The sequence below is a fragment of the Oncorhynchus mykiss genome, chromosome 16 (genome assembly GCF_057628025.1).
Source record: "Oncorhynchus mykiss isolate SJ-2025 chromosome 16, ASM5762802v1, whole genome shotgun sequence".
NCBI lineage: Eukaryota > Metazoa > Chordata > Actinopteri > Salmoniformes > Salmonidae > Oncorhynchus > Oncorhynchus mykiss.
This window is the reverse complement of record NC_143037.1, coordinates 55992644-56013147: the sequence shown is the minus strand read 5'-3', so window position 1 is coordinate 56013147 and position 20504 is coordinate 55992644. Positions and strand designations below refer to the sequence as shown.

The 20504-nt window shown below is 43.2% G+C and overlaps 2 protein-coding genes across 5 annotated transcripts; one reads left to right on the top strand and one right to left on the bottom strand.

The window, feature by feature from the left end:
- Window positions 1–1876: 1876 nt before the first annotated feature.
- Window positions 1877–11657, top strand: mylk2 (myosin light chain kinase 2). Of its 4 annotated transcripts, none has more exons than XM_021566473.3 (17): window positions 1877–4649; window positions 4800–5109; window positions 5427–5539; window positions 5700–5778; window positions 5863–6044; window positions 6220–6298; window positions 8136–8454; window positions 8629–8816; window positions 8958–9063; window positions 9187–9280; window positions 9347–9456; window positions 9825–9966; window positions 10167–10237; window positions 10351–10479; window positions 10734–10886; window positions 10985–11117; window positions 11335–11657. In XM_021566473.3, the coding sequence occupies exons 2-17, from the start codon at window positions 4848–4850 to the stop codon at window positions 11440–11442; spliced, it is 2268 nt and encodes a 755-aa protein (XP_021422148.2). In that variant the 5' UTR covers window positions 1877–4649; window positions 4800–4847; the 3' UTR covers window positions 11443–11657. The 4 variants fall into 4 exon arrangements, 1 of the variants encoding a protein (XP_021422148.2); XR_016487384.1 differs by having other exon boundaries at window positions 2124–4649; window positions 8629–8809; XR_016487386.1 differs by lacking the exon at window positions 9187–9280 and having other exon boundaries at window positions 2124–4649; window positions 8629–8809.
- A 348-nt stretch (window positions 11658–12005) lies between these two features.
- LOC110492282 (zinc finger protein PLAGL2) lies at window positions 12006–16830 on the bottom strand. Its single transcript, XM_021566472.3, has 2 exons — window positions 16654–16830; window positions 12006–15805 (listed from the first exon to the last, which is right to left on the bottom strand). The coding sequence occupies exon 2, from the start codon at window positions 15278–15280 to the stop codon at window positions 14000–14002; it is 1281 nt and encodes a 426-aa protein (XP_021422147.2). The 5' UTR covers window positions 15281–15805; window positions 16654–16830; the 3' UTR covers window positions 12006–13999.
- Window positions 16831–20504: the final 3674 nt, after the last annotated feature.

Sequence of the window (20504 nt, the reverse complement as noted above, 5' to 3'; positions counted from 1 at the left end):
GCGCTCCCTTCTTTGAATGTGTGGGGTTACCAGTGCCGTGCCCAGCTGCTTCAGGAACACCCTCTTGTTCCTCTTATCAGGCATCCAGGTAGGGTTGGTCTTGTTCCATATCACAAAGGCATTGTATGAGGACACATCAATGACGTTATTGAAGATGACCAGGGGCCAGCGGGCAGTCATCCTCCTGCAGCTGTAAGTTCCAATCACCTTGTCCAGGTTGTCCACACCACCTTTGTTGTGGTTGTAGTCCAGGATGATGGCTGGCTTCCTGTACTCACAATCACTGATCTCAGCCGTTTGTGCAGTGTGCTAAGGAAGACCACATTCGTGTTCCTCTTTGGGAGGTAAGAAACTAGATTGGTGGGGGTGAAGGCAAACTTTGATGAGAAGGTCTCTCCCCCTTGTTGCGAGGAGTGAAGGGGGAGCTCAGGCTTGTTCTTTCTAACTGTGCCAACCATGGCGATCTTTATCTTAAGGAGCTGCTGGCTGAGTTCATAAGAGGTGAAGAAATTGTCACAAGTGACATTGTGCCCCCTCAGTTCATCTGTCACATCAAGCACAACCTGCATCCCCTGGTTCTCCTCTGGGCCTCCACTGGTCGGCTTCCCTGTGTAGACATGCATCTTCCAAGTGTACCTGGATTGCTCGTCACAGGCCACCCATATCTTGATGCCATTCTTTGCTGGCTTGCTGGGCATATACCGCTGGAAAGGACAGTGACCTTTTGACAAAAGAGATTACTATCAGTAATTAGTATCAGTGTCACAGAAAACAATCACATAAATCAATAATATTACAGCAATACATAATACAATGAACAATGACAATCACTTACACTACAGATATAAAAATGTACCTCTGAATGGAACCAGTTGCTCATCCACTGTTACTTCAGGCCCAGGGTTGTAGAGGTATGGCAGACGCTCCACCCACTTCTCCCAGATCTCTCTTATGGCCGCCAGTTTATCTCACACGTCTTGCAGGTCTTGTCTCACAGTTATCAAATCGTAGCATTCTTGAGAAAGTATGAAAGACTTTCAGTGGAATCGTGGCACAGAAAATCGCCCTTCCACTCGGCATCCCAGAGACTACATGTAGCCTTGCCTTGACCTGCATGTAGGCATGCAGGTCAATCTCATCCATCCTTTTCCAGTTGTCTCTATATTTACAGAAACCCTCCATATCTGTCATCTCCAGGATTATTTTTTTGATGGCTAGTGTGATGAACATGTAGAATGTTGAGGCGATGTCCTGGGCATGGGCAACTGCATGTCTTGTGGGCCCTGGGGTCATCCTTATGACATTTTGTGCTGCCATCCTGCCCTGGTTGTCATATGGTGACAAGGAAATTTTGTTTTATTTTGTCTGTGAACTTGGGTCATGTGTGGGGTCATGGAGGGGAGGGGCTGCACATGCACAAGAAAGTTTTAGTTTAGTCTAAGTTCAATCAGTACCACACATAATCTAAATTTCTCATTGTGCGTGTGTGTTTTTGTGGTGTGTAAATTATTTTATAACTGCCGGGTCAAAAATGACCCTAAGACAATCTTTGTACTAGAGGTCGACCGATTATGATTTTTCAATGCCGATACCAATACCAATTATTGGAGGATCAAAAAAGCTGGTACCGATTAATCGACCAATTTTTTAAAAATGTATTTATTTGTAATAATGACAATTACAACAATACTGAATGAACACTTATTTTAACTTAATATAATACATCAATAAAATCAATTTAGCCTCAAGTAAATAATGAAACATGTTCAATTTGGTTTAAATAATGTAAAAACAAAGTGTTGGAGAAGAAAGTAAAAGTGCAATATGTTCCATGTAAAATATGTGCCATGTAAGAAAGCTAACGTTTCAGTTCCTTGCTCAGAACATGAGAAAGCTGGTGGTTCCTTTTAACATGAGTCTTGAATATTCCCAGGTAAGAAGTTTTAGGTTGTAGTTATTATAGGAATTATAGGACTATTTCCCTCTATACCATTTGTATTTCATTAACCTTTGACTATTGGATGTTCTTATCGGCACTTTAGTATTGCCAGTGTAACAGTATAGCTTCCGTCCCTCTCCTCGCTCCTCCCTGGGCTCGAACCAGCAACACAACAACAGCCACCATCGAAGCAGCGTTACCCATGCAGAGCAAGGGGAACAACCACAGGCTCAGAGAGAGTGACGTGTGAAACCTATTAGCGCGCGCTAACTAGCCAGCCATTTCACTTCGGTTACACCAGCCTCATCTCGGGAGTTGATAGGCTTGAAGTCATAAACAGCGCAATGCTTGACGCACAACGAAGAGCTGCTGGCAAAACGCACGAAAGTGCTGTTTGAATGAATGTTTACGTGCCTGCTTCTGCCTACCACCGCTCAATCAGATACTTGTATGCTCAGTCAGATTATATGCAACGCAGGACACGCTAGATAATATATAGTAATATCATCAACCATGTGTAGTTAACTAGTGATTATGATTGATTGTTTTTTATAAGATAAGTTTAATGCTAGCTTGCAATTTACATTGGTTTACTGCATTCGCGTAACATGCAGTCATCTCCTTGTGGAGTGCAACAAGAGAGAGGCAAGTCGTTATTGCGTTGGACTAGTTAACTGTAAGGTTGCAAGATTGGATCAGTTAACAGTTAACAGTTAACCCACCGTTCCTAGGCCGTAATTGAAAATAAGAATGTGTTCTTAACTGACTTGCCTAGTTAAATAAAGGTATAAAAAAAATAAAAAAACAACAACAAAAAATTGATTAATCGGTGCCCAAAAATACAGATTTCCGATTGTTATGGAAACTTTAAATCGGACCTAATTAATCAGTCGACCTCTACTTTGTACCCTGGTGGTGCACAGCTTTCATGGAAATATGAACAAAGGCAATGTTTCACTTTTTCTAATGTTGGGGTCACTCTAGTAAAAGTAATCAAATATTAAGTTGAAAAATATCATTTAGTTTTTTTTTTCTGCTGTTAAACTTAGTGGCGGATCATTTTTTACCCTTAAGACAACACATGGGTTAAGGAAGACTTAACAGGACAACCTGAGAGGAAATGTTTAAAGTACAGGACAGCTTTGTGACATCAAATGGACTTTGGTGGTCAAGATCTGTTGGTATCTGCACTGATGGCACAAAAGCCATGAGAGGGAGACATAGTGGAGTGGTAACGCGCGTGAAAGCAGTTGCTCCCGACGCCACTTGGGTACACTGCAGCATCCACCGAGAGGCTCTTGCTGCCAAGGGAATGCCTGACAGCTTGAAAGACGTTTTGGACACTACAGTGAAAATGGTTAGCTTTGTTAAAGCAAGGCCCCTGAACTCTCGTGTATTTTCTGCATTATGCAATGATATGGGCAGCGACCATGTAACATTTTTACAACGTACAGAAGTGCACTGGATGTCTTGCTCCCAGGCAGACTAAATAACTTTTTTGCCCGCTTTGAGGACAATACAGTGCCACTGACACGAGAGGAAAACATTTAAACGTGTCAACCCTCGCAAGGCTGCAGGCCCAGACGACATCCCCAGCCGCGCCCTCAGAGCATGCGCAGACCAGCTGGCTGGTGTGTTTACGGACATATTCAATCAATCCCTATCCCAGTCTGTTGTTCCCACATGCTTCAAGAGGGCCACCATTGTTCCTGTTCCCAAGAAAGCTAAGGTAACTGAGCTAAACGACTACTCACTCACTTCCGTCATCATGAAGTGCTTTGGGAGACTAGTCAAGGACCATATCACCTCCACCCTACCTGACACCCTAGACCCGCTCCAATTTGCTTACCGCCCAAATAGGTCCACAGACGATACAATCTCAACCACACTGCACACTGCCCTAATCCATCTGGACAAGAGGAATACCTATGTGAGAATGCTGTTCATCGACTACAGCTCGGCATTTAACACCATAGTGCCCTCCAAGCTCGTCATCAAGCTCGAGACCCTGGGTCTCGACCCCGCCCTGTGCAACTGGGTACTGGACTTCCTGACGGGCCACCCCCAGGTGGTGAGGGTAGGCAACAACATCTCCACCCCGCTGATCCTCAACACTGGGGCCCCACAAGGGTGCGTTCTGAGCCCTTGTGGGTAGACTAACCATCTTGGGGACCAGAGGTTGAGACACTGGTTGGATGGAGGCCAGACTGTGTGACATTTCAGTAATCAGCTCATTGGGAATAGTTTAATTGGGGAACAGTATCTGATAGTTTAGTGAGACTATTAACACGCCAATAAATATGCAAATTAGGAGTCTGGTCCAAGCCTGGAAAGGATTGGTTGCAACTTGATTAGCCAAGACCCAGACATTTGGATCACTGCCTTCTATGCCCAAATAAAACAAGAATTGTGTGCACATGCTCTCCTTCATCAGAGGAACTGCGTATGTCCTCTTGACGTCTGTCTGGCCTGACATGCATACCTTCATTATCTGCTACTGTTTCGCAACCCTCAGCGCCCTTGCCCCTCGCTTGCCTATTTCTGGACCATGAGGCTGTCGCTGGAAGAGATAACGGAGCAAACCAGCTCACTGCGGCATTCTGCTCTCTGGACAGGACCAACCCCTACTCTCTGACTCTCACCAATACTGGTCTTTCTTGATCTGAGATTATTCCTACTCTGCCTTCTACAGCTTTCATTGATCTAAGAGGTAGGTACAATTTTAAGAGCTCTGAGAGGAGGCCTGAAGAGTGCCAACCTTTATATTTTTGGAGGGAGCTGTAACCAACTGTACTGACTTTTTTATAATCTGTAACCAGCCTTTTCATTTCTTGAGGATAACTCTGCCTATGTCTTCTAGTCTAGAGGCTTGTGTTTTGCGGAGGCCTATTGAGGACCACTGTTCATCATGGGTTCCGTGCGGTGTACGCCACCTGTCCCACTCCCCACAAACCTACCTGTCCTAGAGGCCAAAGTAGATGACTTGAGTCACAAGTTAGATGAGCTCCTCTCCAGACAAAAAGGTTCCTGCTCCATCTGCTCCACCTGCAGTCTGCACAGCGGCCAGCCAGAGGCAACAGAAAGGCAGCTTGTGGCCCAGTCCAGGCTGCTAGAGAACTTTGAGAGGAAGATCGGTGAGATGCAGAGGACCTTAGAGGCCCTGGTCAAAGGTAACGTTCAATCGATCTGAAATGACACATGGATGTATTGTATTGTTATTGACAAGCTAAGTTTGACTGAGCTCACTACAGGATTGACCCATGGTTTAGTATTTCAATGTCTCAACCAATACCGTGTATCTGCATTAAAGTTTCAACCTGCATTTCAAAGGAGATTAATAACTGTGAAGTGGACATGAATTACAATGATTTTGCTCACACAATGTTGATGTTACAACAACATCCATGCTACTGTGAAGATGACAGAGGCTTGTAGGAATTGTGTCCAATATCCTTTGAGGATAATTCCATTTTGTCTTGTAAATGAGGTCTGGCGCAAAGGAACCCCCACACCTGCCAGGAAGCTGCCCCTGCCCCACCCATTGAGCCATCACCTAGAACAGTATATCTGCCAGCCGAGACCTCACTAGTCACTTCTAAGGTACTTTGAGTCTGTTTCCTTATTGTGTGAATGGTTGTGTATACACCGCATTGTCTTTTTCCATGTTGATACATGTCAACATGGGAAACATGTATATCTAAATGACAAAACATAAAGCAACTGTTTTAGTCTGTCCGGTGCTATGTTCTCTCATGTTCAGGATGAGATCCCGGATCAGTTGGAGACAAACAGACAGCAGGATAAGACACAACACACTCCTACCACCCCAGCAAAGAAAGGTAACTATTCATACTCAATGAGCTCCAGACCAAATGTAGGTGACCATAATCCAGGGTGGATTCAATTGGTGTGTTATTTGATAGAGACGGATGCAAAGAAAACATTGACACGGCTGGCAGTAGCAGTTTTCCCATCAATGGCGCACACTCAAAAGATTTTGACTCAGACAAGGACCACAGTGACGAAGAACCAAGCGGTGACATCCATTGAAGAGTCACTTAGGACAGCATCTCTGCCAGTCAGTGATTCATTAAGCATGGAAAAGGTACTCTTATAATATGTTTCTTCATTGTGTCAATGGTTTTGTGTATACATTGCATGGATATGTGTATACTTCATGTCTCTAATTGGCAAAACATAAAACAAGCCTTTTAGTTGATGATTGGTCAGTGGCACACCTTGTGATATGCTCAAGCTGCCTCTGTTTCTCTCATGCTCAGGCTGAGACCCTGAATCAGTTTGAGACGAACAGACACCAGGAAACAAAGCAACAGACTCCTATCGCTCCTGCAAAGAAAGGTAACTCACTTCTATTTTAGTGGTATGACTATAGTCATACTCTGTGAGCTCAAGACCTACATTTGGCTAGATTGAGCTGACCAACATTCATGGATTCGATGGGTGTTTATGAGTTATATGATAGATAGGAACACAAAAAGCATTGCCATATGAATGGATAGACATACAGTTGAAGTCGGAAGTTTACATACACCTTAGCCAAACACATTTAAACGTTTTTCACAATTCCTGACATTTAATCCTAGTAGAAATACCCTGTCTTAGGTCAGTTAGGATCACCACTTTATTGTAAGAATGTGAAATGTCAGAATAATAGTAGAGAATTATTTATTTCAGCTTTTCTTTCATCACATTCCCAGTGGGTCAGAAGTTTACATACACTCAATTAGTATTTGGTAGCATTTCCATTAAATTGTTTAACTTGGGTCAAACATTTTGGGTAGCCTTCCACAAGCTTCCCACAATAAGTTGGGTGAATTTTGGCCCATTCCTCCTGACAGAGCTGGTGTAACTGAGTCAGGTTTGTAGGCCTCCTTGCACACACACGCTTTTTTTTTTTCAAATTTTCTATGGAATTGAGGTCAGGGCTTTGTGATGGCCACTCCAATACCTTGACTTTGTTGTCCTTAAGCCATTTTGCCACAACTTTGGAAGTATGCTTGGGGTCATTGTCTATTTGGAAGACCCATTTGCGACCAAGCTTTAACTTCCTGACTGATGTCTTGAGATGTTGCTTCAATATACAGTATCCACATCATTTTCCTACCTCATGATGCTATCTATTTTGTGAAGTGCCCCAGTCCCTCCTGCAGCAAAGCACCCCCACAACATGATGCTGCCACCCCCGTGCTTCACGGTCGAGAGGGTGTTCTTCAGCTTGCAAGCCTCCCGCTTTTTCCTCCAAACATAACGATGGTCATTATGGCCAAACAGTTCTATTTTTGTTTCATCAGACCAGAAAACATTTCTCCAAAAAGTATGATCTTTGTCCCCATGTGCAGTTGCAAACCGTAGTCTGGCTTTTTTTATGGTGGTTTTGGAGCAGTGGCTTCTTCCTTGCTGAGCAGCCTTTCAGGTTATGTCAATATAGGACTCATTTTACTGTGGATATAGATACTTTTGTACCTGTTTCCTCCAGCATCTTCACAAGGTTCTTTGCTGTTGTTCTGAGATTGATTTTCACTTTTCGCACCAAAGTACGTTCATCTCGAGGAGACAGAACGCGTCTCCTTCCTGAGTGGTATGATGGCTGCGTGGTCCCATGGTGTTTATACTTGTGTAATTTTGTTTGTACAGATGAACGTGGTACCTTCAGGTGTTTGGAAATTGCTCCCAAAGATGAACCAGACTTGTGGAGGTCTACAATTTGTTTTCTGAGTTCTTGGCTGACTTCTTTTGATTTTCCAATGATGTCAAGCAAAGAGGCACTGAGTTTGAAGGTAGGCCTTGAAATACATCCACAGGTACACCTCCAATTGACTCAAATGATGTAAATTAGTCTATCAGAAACTTCTAAAGCCATGACATCATTTTCTGGAATTTTCCAAGCTGTTTAAAGGCACAGTCAACTTAGTGTATGTAAACTTCTGACCCACTGGAATTGTGATACAGTGAATTATAAGTGAAATAATCTGTCTGTAAACAATTGTTGGAAAAATTACTTGTGTCATGCACAAAGTAGATGTCCTAACCGACTTGCCAAAACTATAGTTTGTTAACAAAAAAATGTGGAGTGGTTGAAAAACGAGTTTTAATGACTCCAACCTAAGAGTATGTAAACTTCCGACTATAACTGTATATTATATTAATTAATGGGTGTCTGCTGGTATGGGAGCAGAGCAAAGAGACTCTGTTGGAGAGCAGTGGATTGGAGGGAACCAGCAGGGGGTCAGAGGTCAACCAATGGCAGCAGATTCCCACAGACAGAGTGAAACTAAAAGGGGTTGGATGAGAGAGGTTCCACCTGTAGCGGTTGTCCCATCAATGGCGGACACTCCAAGGACTGAGACGAGGACCACAGTGGCGGAGAACCAAGCAGCTGCTCCATCAAGTCCCGCCCCCGCACCAAAAAAGCAGTCTGGGTTGGCTGTCCTTATGCCAACTGTGGAAAGCTCCTCCCTCAGACAAGTGCACAGCTGTCCAGAGTCCTTGCAGAGGTAAAGGCGCTTACTCATCACCTAACATACATACTAATAAAAATGATACATGATTGGATATCGGATCTATATGTGAAAAACACATCCACCACCAATTTGAATCACATTGCTTTCCACCATACAAATTATAAATGCAACTCTGCTCTGATTGTTCTGACCTTCTTTCTGGTCCAGGCTCCAGAGTTCAAGGCCCAAGCCCCAGTCTGTCTGCCCTGCCCGTAGACCTGCTGTTGGGAAGACCTGCAGTGTTTTGGGAGGGGCTAGTCCAGTTGCAGCCAGTGGAATACAGATCATAGTAGTCCCTACTACAGCAGAAAGGACCCGGACCAAGTCCCCTACCAAAACTTGCCATAAGGTCATAGGTGATTGTTGACTTCCGTGCACAAAAGGCCTTAGTGTGTTTGATAATTTTGGGATTAGTATGCTATTATACAAAGACGTGTACTGACATTGTGCTAATGAGTGTTGCCCTCCCAATCTCTCTCTCTCTATCTATCTCTCAGATGACGTTCCCCCCCAGCCAGCTCCTTTCCTTCACCGCTGTGTGTCTTTGCGATCCAACCCCCCATCTGACACCTTCATCATCCACACCAGAGAGGTGCTGGGGAGGTAAACTGACATCTGTAGCCTACTGGTCTGGAATAGTGGTAGAACTAGTAATCTCCCAGATGTTATCTACTAGCTATTGGGTTTGTGTGTTAATGAGTTAAGAAAAACATATTTTTCCCTCAGCGGACGCTTTGGCAAGGTGCACAAATGCACTGAAAAATCCTCTGGACTAAAGCTTGCAGCTAAGATAATCAACACACGAACTGCTAAAGAAAAGGTGAGTGAGTGAGTGAGGTACATATTTGTATGTTCACATACACATTTGCCTGTGTTGTTCTCTCAGGAAAGGGCAAATAATGAGGTGCAGGCAATGAACCAGCTGAGTCATCCCAACATCCTCCAGCTCTACGAGGCCTTTGAGGCCAAGCACCAGCTGGTGTTAATTCTGGAATAGTAAGTGGCTACTATTCCTTCATATTCCACTCTGCTATTCAGTGTCATTGGTTAGCAAGATCTCCATTACACTGTAGTGCTTCTAAACATTCTACAAATCATTCAACAGGGATCAATACATTAACAATTCATTAATATACTTGAATGATCTCCTGAGGGGGGATTTGGTTTGCTGGCAGCAGACACTAAAGTACAAAGTACAGACACTCAGAGACATAGATACGGAACACTGAATCACCACAAATATGGATACATTATTAAAACAAAGACAAAGTGCATTACATACAGTATACCTCAATCAAAAGTACACAATGGAAAGGGGAGAAAGGAGCAGTGGAGTTAGTCAACCTGATGTCTGTGTGTGGCAGTGTTGAGGGCGGGGAGCTGTTTGACAGGATTGTGGATGAGAGCGCACCACTGACCGAGGTGGACGCCATGGTGTTTGTCAAGCAGATCTGTGAAGGGGTCAGCTACATGCATCAGATGTACGTCCTCCACCTCGACCTGAAAGTGAGTATGGTGGACTGGATGTGCATTCCAGATTTCAAGGCTCACCATCGTCACAAATGCCAGGCACATTTTAATTACCACTTGAAGCACATCGTGGTCAGTCTCACCGTAACTCAGAGGCATCCATATGTGTGTTGTTGTAAGAAAAGTAATCAATGGTTAATTTATCCAAATGAATTTGCGCACTCCGATGTTCACAGCCGGAGAATATCCTTTGTGTGAATCGAACTGGCCATCAGGTGAAGATTATCGACTTTGGGCTGGCAAGAAGGTAATGCCTCTCTTCAGCTGTGGGTGTGATTTTGGGGGATTTATTGTGAGCATTGGTAGCAGCTTTCTCAAAACGCACCTTGAAAAATAATTTTCTTTCTTCCTCGGAATCAGATACAGGCCGCGGGAGAAGCTCAGAGTCAATTTTGGAACCCCTGAATTTCTGGCCCCAGAGGTGGTCAACTTTGATTTTGTGTCCTTTCCCACAGACATGTGGACCTTAGGGGTTGTCACTTATATGCTGTGAGTCTAAAATATAAGCCTCATATTCCCTAACATCTAAGTTAAACCGTAAGTTGAATGGGGCAAATTTACTTCCACGTAAGTAACATTATTACTTAGCGTCCCATTGACATCAATGCATGACCAAGTAAAAATGTGACTTAAGTGGGAGTTAGGATTCACCCCCCCCATGTCCCTACCATGCATGCTCTTTCATTGTGACCTGTTTCCATGTGTATGTGCATGCGGCACTTCCTTCCTCTCATCCTCCACAGTCTAAGTGGCCTTTCACCCTTCCTGGGTGATGATGAGAGCCAGACCCTCAACAACGTCCTCTCTGCCAACTGTTCTTTTGAGGATGAGGCCTTTGAGCACATCTCAGCAGAGGCCAAGGACTTTATCTCCCACCTTCTGGTCAAGGAGAGGGGGTGAGGGCCAAAGCTGAAATAATAATCATAACACTCATGATTGTGATGATTATTACAGTTTATTAGTTATACTTCTACCATGTTCCCTGTTTGGCCAGAGGGCGAATGAGTGCTTTACAGTGTCTAAGACATCCGTGGCTCAACAACATTGCAGAGAAGGCCAAGGGCAGCAATATAGTACTGAAGTCCCAGGTCCTGCTGAAGAAATACCTGGCCAAGAAACTATGGAAGGTCAGTTAAACAGAATTCCTGCACCACACAGTGTGGTTCATTTAGTTGGTTGTGTAGTTGGAAGGCACATTGTTTACATTATGGTAGTTTTATCCTCTTTGCACTGCAATCAGCTGTGTCATGTCAATTGTTTCCGGCCGACCATTGTTGATGAGACGCATCCAACCTTCCTGCCCTGCTCACTTTGTTGTAAATGTGCTTCTGTGCTTGTTGACAGAAAAACTACATTGCGATAGCAGCAGCCAACAGATTCAAGAAGATCAGCAGCGGTGGGGAACTGACCTCTCTGGATACGGAGACGGATACAGTACCTATAGCAACGTAACAATGTCACCCATTAATACAGTACCTGCACTGCCGCCTTACAATGTCACCCCTGTGAAATCTGTACTGACCTACGCTGGACAAACTGCATACTTGTAAAGACCTCCCACATAATCAGTCAGAGAAGGTACTCTTGTCATGGTCTGTCTGTGTAAACAAACCTGGACACAGTGTGTGAATAAATAGTGGCTACACAACATAATTTCACTCATAAAATGAACAGCAATTTTGTACTTTTATATTTTTTCTTGTGTGGAAATGTATGGAAGCGGATTCATGCCAAAAGATATGACACTACATCTATAAAGGAAATAGTGAAATTATTTTGTCATTTTAAACGTAACCTTTATTTTACTAGGCAAGTCAGTTAAGAACAAATTCTTATTTACAATGATGGCCTACCTCACTCAAACCCGGACGATGCTGGGCCAATTGTGTCCCTATGGGACTCCCATTCACGGCCGGATGTGATACAGCCTGGATTCGAACCAGGGTGTGTGTAGTGACGCCTCAAGCACTGAGGTGCAGTGCCTTAGACCGCTGCGCAACTCAATAACGAGAAACCAATCCAATCTAATAGGTACTTTATTGTTTACATTCATACAATAAGAAAATGCTTCAAAGATAATATGATAAGAGCAGTTCAGCAATTCTTGTTTTGTATCTTCTTCTATAGGGTGATGGAACAAACAGCTAGAGCCTTGTCCTAAGAGCTAACGAGGATGTGATGCCTGCATACTAGTAACGCTTCCAGCTAATTTTACTGCAGGCAACAATGCAATTGAATTAAATGGAATCCTCATTCAATACAATATGATGGGAACTTAACTATTGGGCATAACATCCTTTCGTCAATATGCTAAGCTAACCTCAATACAAATCTATTACTATAAAGTGTGCGTTCGTTGAATTGACAAAAATAAACTCTACACAAATGTTTTCTCTGCAATTACAAGTTGCTCTTTTCTGAGGTAGTCAAAGGACGCGTTCCAGGCTGACTACATTTCAGACAGTTGCATTGCATCAACCAATGGTTGCATGCTACTTAATTGACTGCGCAGTCAGGCCTCAGATTGCTATATCATATGATGTGGTTAGGTGATATGTTAAAACACCTATCCAGGTGTTGTGAGATTTGGCAGGCGTCTGCAATGTAGTCTGTCTAAAACGCTGCCAACAAATATACAATCATCATGGGCGTGGAGGAACTGATCTCTACATATCAGGAAAGGATACAATACATAAGTACTGGTAAAAGAGACAACAATGTTCAAGGAGGAGAGATGTTATTCCGTACTGATTGTTCATTTTTACGTAACAGTTACCTCCACGCAAAGAAAGAAACGGGTACTGTAATAGGATAAGGTAGAGGTAGAGAGTTTATGGGTCAATCAATGTCACTGTCTGTTGTATCTAAACAAAACAAGCAATTTGATTAAGAAAATCTACATTTTCACTTTAGATCTAATAGCACAAGTTAGAGCCAAAGTAACTAGGAAAGAGATTAAAATGATATACCCTAACCCCAAAGGACAGAGTTCTGTATTAATCTCTTCATCTAGGAGAGCATGTTGTTGAGGTAAAAAGAACAAAACATTTCATAAGACATCAATTCTATCCTTTCATAATGTCTTAAGTGCTTAAACCCAGTCAATAGAGTAGACACCCAAGAGGCACAACAGTAGCATTTTTTTAAGACATCGGTGCAACATTTCACTGAATAAAGGATACAGTCAATGATATGCAGTAATATGAAACCCATTTCAGTAACACTCTCTAAAGCAGTGTTTGACAAACCTCTCCTCAAGTACCCCCTGCCATTCCACTTACTTGGTATATTCCAGAACAAGCACAGTTGATTGAACTGGTCAACTATTAATCAAGCTCTTGATTACTTGAATCAGGTGTGCTAATACTGTCTGGAACATACCAAATAATTGGAATGGGGGTCCTGTATAGAGGTTTGGGAAACTGCTTTAAAGGGATTTAAAAATCAAACATCTCTAGTTTTTGTATAAATAAGCAGAACATGATAACACAAGTACACTTTTACATAAGCTGCTGTTAAATATCTAACATGACCATTGTCATACAAGTGACTAACATTATTGGAAAACAAGATGAGTGGCAGGTGTCATGCAGCACTTATGTCCACATTGTTTAGACCTTATGCGGTCTTTTCTGAACAAAGTGCAACCATTTGGCCTATTTCTAACAGGTTTCAATAAAACAACATTTTGGTTGCTAAAACACACTTTATATTCTCCTTCTGCTCAAGTTTCTTATTATCGGATGAGGTAATACTGATGAAGTGGTTATTTGTGTTCAACATCATCATAACAAAAACTATTGCTACTGAAAGCTTAATTAGCATCATTAAAAAAATACAATTCCCATTTTTTTCCCATAAAAAAAATAAATGCAAGCACATTTGATGCCTATATGTATCACTCGTATATTCAAGACTTTCGAGACACTCGTCCTTTATGGGAGGCTTTATTCAAGAATATTTGGAGTGTTCCTTGGCCTGGTGCTGGGGTCACATGGTATCAGGCTGCTCACTGTTGAAAGGTCTGGTAGTAGCGAGATAGGGAGGTGGAAGTGCTCATTCCAGGATTGCTGAACCCCTGAGGTAGCTGGTTGTTGTTGTGGTTGTGGGCTCCGGGGACCTGCGGTGCGTGAAGTTGTGGGGGCTGCAGGAAGGTGAGTCCTCCTGGGGCCTGATAGGGTAGGGGGCTGGAGGAGGAGGGCGGCACAGTGGAGGTGGAGGTAGACGGGTAGCCCATCACCAGACCTCCCATACTCATATGAGCACTGTAGGGAGGCAGGCTGAACGGCAAGAAGCCCAGAAGAGGACCCAAGTCCATGTTAGCAGCGCACGACAGCTCGGCTGAGGAGAGAGCGGGGCTCCTGGACAGAAGGTGGGGGTCCCCAGCCACTGGGCCACCCTGGGTTTCTGAAAGCACTTCCCTCTGAGGGGAGGCGGAGGAGGAGGTAGAGGAGGAGGCTGTGGTCAGGTGTGGGGGCAGCCCGCTCTGCAGGTCCATTAGGAAGCTCTCCATGTCAGTGCGGGGATATGAGGTAGATCCATGCTGATACCTGGCCATGTGGCCATAAGGCTGCTGTTGCTGCTGGGGGAGGTGGTGGTGGGGATGGGGAGAGGGGCCTGGCATGTGGAGGCCCACCCCCATGGCCGTGGACAGGGAGCCCTGCATGAGAGAGTGGTGTTGGTGGCCCATGCCTGGATTGGAAATGGTCTGCAGGGGGTAACTGCTGTACATGTCAATGGGGAAGGCCTCTACATGCTCCTTGGAGGAGGGTCCCATGCTGCATTGCACCGGACTTGGCTCTTCCTTTACGGGCCCAGGTGTGGTGGGGGCTGGTGTGGGGGTGGTGGTTGTGGGCTCCTGGACGTGGCTCTTCTTCAGGTGGCGCGTCAGATGGTCCCTGCGACCAAATCGCTGGGCGCAGCGCGGGCACAGAAAGTCACGGCGGCCCGTGTGCACCACCGCGTGACGCCGCACATCCTTGCGAGTGTAGAAGCGCCGGTCGCAGCGCTCGCACGAATACTTCCTCTCCCTGACGGTGGCGGTGACCTCCAGTGGCGGAAGCCTGTCAGTGTGGCTCCCCAGCTGCTCCAGCAGGGCAGGCGCCCCCTCTTGGCAATGGAGCTCCCCAGGGATGGTGGCGCTGGAGGCAGGGGCGTGGGCGGCCAGCAGGTGGCGCCGGTAGCCCAACTGAGTGCTGTACTGTTTGCCACACTCCTGGCAGTGGAACACCTGCCTGTTGGCGTCGTGGGCCTGCAGGTGGCTCTTCAGGTGCTCCTTCTGTTGGAACATGCTCTAGCAGAGGTAACGGCGCTGGGTCTTCTGCAGAGGGCGACGGGCCATAAGCATGAGCAGACGGACAAAACACTCATGGGGTATTTTAAGAGAGGACCTTCAAACTTGACACCATTGGCTGCACCGTTAATGGAGAGTAGGGTGTTGAATGCTGCTGAATGCTGCTGAATGCTGCTAGTGGAGTGTTTCGTATTCTCTCCAGGTGAGGATCTGTCCGCCTGTCTCCCTTTCCAGTACGAGCTTTTATCAGATGGGGGGGTTCTGCAGCAGCAGCTGCCATAGCAACCCAATAGGGCCTGGGCAAAGAGAGCAGAGTCACTCACTCAGCTGCTAAGGCTGTGGCTGTGTGAGCATCCCTGAGCTTGTGTGAGTTTTATGTTTTTGTGTGTGTATGTGTGCGTGTCTCCGCAGGGTAATTATTGGGTAAGGTCCAAAGTTGTGTGCTTCTTCTCCCTGTCTCATCCAGCCACACGAGCCAGAGGACCGGTTGAACGTGAGTGGCAATTTTGCATGACCACAGTCCTATAAAGAAGCACAAGGTTAAGATCAGCCTACAGTTGTTGTGTGATGAAATTACCAGGGTCAAGCTGATGCCGGACACACCCCATGTATAGCACCCATCCAAAGCGATGCACTTTACATTATTTTAACTTTGGCAATACCGTAATATTTAAAAAAAAATATTACTTGGCTTTTTAAGTTGAAGATTTACTATGGTTAGGCTAATTGTGCAAGTGCTGCAGATCAATATTCATCAAGTGAAACCTGGGGTGGCATGATATGAGCCTTGTATTCTATATTAGAAAATTATCCTTTTCACATCATTTGATGGGGCAACTGTACAAAAGACACTCTGATCTGAACAATGAAAAGCAAGGTATGAGAGTTTCACTTGGAAACGAATCAAGTCTATTACAACGAACATATGGTTCATCATCAACTCGCGCTGATCAGCATGTATATGAAGTCAAAAACACACAAAAACGTATTCACGTAGTAACTTAAAAACACAAAGTAAATTAACTTAACTCAATAAATGGACTCGTGTAAATCATGAGCAATGATTGAAAAATAATGAATGGGGAAACGTAATACGAAAATAAGGACGTGATGATAACATTCAAAAACATTTTTTTTAAACGTTTGTATTCTGAAAATGTGATGAGCGCTAACAAAACAGTGATGTTTTCCTTAATTACATAAAGTAATGAAAATAAATGTACATGTTGCACTACTATTTGAAAAGTGCTAAAGAAATTCAGCAAGTTCATGTCACCGAATTTGATCGGTATGAGTAACGTTAGATTTTTACTATCAGCCTGGCAGGCGTATATTTGGGACGTTTCCGTTAAAAATGGGCGTAAACGTACCTTTAAAACTTTCACGATTCGGTTCTTGGTCCTTTTCTCTCAGATGTTTTGTAAAACTATTTTTCCAATTTTTTTAAGTTTTATTATTTTCGGGGCCTGGGTTTTTCCTCCGCGGCGCTGGAGTTGCAGAGCGCTTGCATTATGGGAGTGTGACGTCAGACACACCACTTTTTGACTAACTTTTGTAGAGGTTGCCAACTAAATAAGGTTCACCAACACTGCGACCTAGTATGCAATACTTCATATTAAACCTTAAGACATGGGACAATATTTTAAAACTTAGAAAAAGATGATTCCATAACATCATTGCATATACTCCTTTTTCTGTAGAAAATTAAAACTGTTAAATTGAAGGTGTTGTACGCCCAAAAAACAAGAGGATGGCCATATGGGTCCCACATCATGACACTATATAAGAAGAGAGGAGGATGGAGGTAGCGGACTCACTTACGACGAGGAGGAGAAGATGCTCATCTCCATCAGATGTTCTGGTCATTATCTGGTTCTGGTCAGGTCTTAGGATGACCAAAAATCCTAATGTAAACTTAATCCATGTTTCAAACAGTTCCTTCATTGATGAACTATTTGAAACATGGATTTAGGTTGCATTGATTGTGGAGTAAGGTTGCATAGCCTACTGCTTTTGTCATTTGTCTTGTACCAATAGCTTCAAACTATATCATGTCAATCTCACAGACTGTCTGTTAAGGTTTGCATTCATAGCTCCAGCTGCAAAATGTGTGGTTACATTTCCCCAGCCCCATCCCTCAGTTCACCAAACAATGTGGCAGGATCAGGCTGTTGAAATGACAGATTGTACCTATTTTTATTCATGTGGATGTTCTCTGTGTGACTTTATTTGGGGGTATGGGTAATCATAATGACTAGTACTCTATTTTTTACAGACTATAATCCGTTTTCGTTTGATAATAACCAAAATGATTTTATTCACCCCTTACCCCAATTTTTGTGTGCGCTAATAAATAGGCAGTTAAGGCACTGTCATTTGAACAGCACTGCACACCCTAAGAAAACTAGAGTACTGGAACATCAATGAAAAATATGGCTAGCCCTAGGGTTTTATTCTTAACGCTGTAGTAAATATAATTATGCTCCCTTATGTCTTTATGTAATTAAATAGTAGCCTAGAAAAATCGTATTTATTCTTGGATTTTTTTAAATCTCAAAACAGAATGTCCCACTGGACACACGCTGGTTGAATCAAAGTTGTTTCCATGTCATTTCAATAAAACAACATTGAACCAACGTGGAATAGACATTGAATTGACGTCTGTGCCCACAGGGGTGGTCTCAGATTTTTCCTCTCCATGTTTTCCTTCAGGTTGATCTCTGCCAGGTTCGTCCATGGACAGGTTACATGATGCCATTGTGACCCGTGCTTAACTTGGAGCTGAATACCGGCACCTAAAATGTTCTACTGCTTGAGCTCCTGTTCCTCTTAGAGAATATTAGCTCAAAAGTATTGTGGAGCTTCTGCACCTAAATATAAACAGTACCGACACCCAGAATGAGTACCAGCACCTATTTCAGTCCAAGTGTAACACTGATTGTGGCTAATTTTGCAGATAGCAGAGCCACAATGGCTTGATCTCTGTCAATTCTCTCCCACTAGCGTTGGTTTGTAGAGTGACTAGAGAGAGAGAGGGGGTAGGGAGAGTTGTTTAGTGTTTCATTCCTGCAGTGTTTTGACCCTTGACCTCACTGTTGTGTTCTGTCCGCCTTGCATTCCAAAGTGACTCACTGGGCAAAAATTGGTTGAATCAACATTGTTAACACGTCATTTCAACCCCCCCCCCCCCAATATATGTGATGACGTTGAATCAAAGTGGGAAACTGATTGGATTTGCAAAAAAATCAACGTAAGGGCATTTTTTTTTTATTCACACAACTTGTAACCTACAGGCCAGCCAATGACATTTCACGTTAGTTGAAAGCTCAACCGAATGTAAATCAAAACTAGACGTTGAACTGACATGACGTCTGTGCCCAGTATTTTTTGCATTGGCTTATGTGCTAACTCGCATCTATAGGTACAGTGCGGAGATATTTGAATGCAGCACCTATTTTTTTTCTCAAAACAATTAAAGGAGAAGAGGATTGCAGATGATTTTGAGCATTAGCATTACATATGCAAAAAATAAGTTAATAGTTTCCTTGTTTTTTCTTATCAATACCAGTGTGGTCAATCTTAGGGACGTCCATGACAAGTTTCAAGTTGAAAGACCACTGAGGAGTGGATTTACAGTGTTTTAAATGGAAATGGAAAATCTGATTTGTCAATATCTCAGCCATCTTGTGATCAATCCCTTTATTAGTAAATTCCCAATTTGTTTTTTATTCGATTTATGTATATTTTGCACATTTTAGCATATGTGCTAATATGCATCAACTGGTATAGTGTGGCCAACTTTGAATGCGTCAATGTTGTTTTCTCAAACTCTTTAGGGACTATTGTAATGAGTCCAAAAAACAGATTTGGAGTGAATCTGACATTTAGTCCATGAAAATAATATTATTTATGATTATTTTAAGTATTAGCGTTACATAGTCACAAAAGTGAATTGTTAATAGTTTCCTTATTTTTTTAAGCTATCAAAAACTTAACATGGTTCATCATGATAATGGTTTTGATGACCTTAAAACGTTTCAAGTAGATAAGCCATTGTGGAGTGGATTTACAAAGGATTTAAATGGACACGTAAAATCTGATTTCCTGATGACTGATGCCATCTCTTAACCAATCCCTTTGCTTTTCTCCAACTTCGTTATGGTTTCCACATGGCCATATTTCCATGATACAGCGCTTGTTTACGGAAAACCGACGGGAGACAGAGTCGACTACCTGTGCTAATTAGTGTGAACGGAAGACACCCCAAACGTGATGTCACTGAAAAATACTGTCGGTTGCAACTATTAAAACCGGTTAAAGGGTATATTTTGCATTTGTGAAATTATTTTTGATGTGTTATGAAAGTAGAGTGCTTTAAGTTTAGAACCTTACCGCAATTGAGAATTGATTCACGTTTAGATGGAGTATTTGGATGTTTTGGCTGACAGCCAATTCGCCTCTTAACAGAAATTGTAAGATCCTTGGATAATAAGGAGTAACGTTAGGCTTCTTAAATCCATTATTGGGCTATGCCAAATGGGGTGACGGATATGAGGGTTTAAGCAAAGATATTTATAACTAACCCAAGACAGTTAGTTACCCGTGTTGGTTTAAATGGGAGCAAATGAAGCATAGTTGTCAGAACAAGCATTGTATTTGCATATTTCCGTTTCATCGTTTACTAGGAATGCGCACTTCACAGAGAAGGCTTTCTCTAGTGGTAATATGCAAATACATGCTAGAACACACCAATCGTTTTTCGCTAGTTCGTGCATGGCTCTGCCCACCTCCTTGCTTGTTCTGACAACTATGCTTCATTTGCTCCCATTTAAACCAACACTGATTACGAACAGAGTCCACAAAGTTTTGTAGATGTGACCCTTTGACTTTTTTTTCGTAACAGATTGTAGTTTTGTGAACAGAAAACTGTATAGCACTAACCCTTGTTCTATCTAGGTTAAGCAAAGGTCTGTATAACTAACCCAATATAGACAACAGCCTATTTTTCGATGCGAGCAAATTAATCATAGTGGGCAAGGAGGTAGGCAGAGCCAAGCACGAGCAAGCGAGATCCTATTTGCGCGTTCTAGCATGTATTTGCATATTTCGTTAGGGAAGCCTAGTCTGAAGTGCTCCTGTGCAATAACTCAATTCGCTCGTGCACTCCTTCTAGACAATGCCATTTAAAAAAAAACTTTGGCAAAGGGTAAAGTCTACAAAA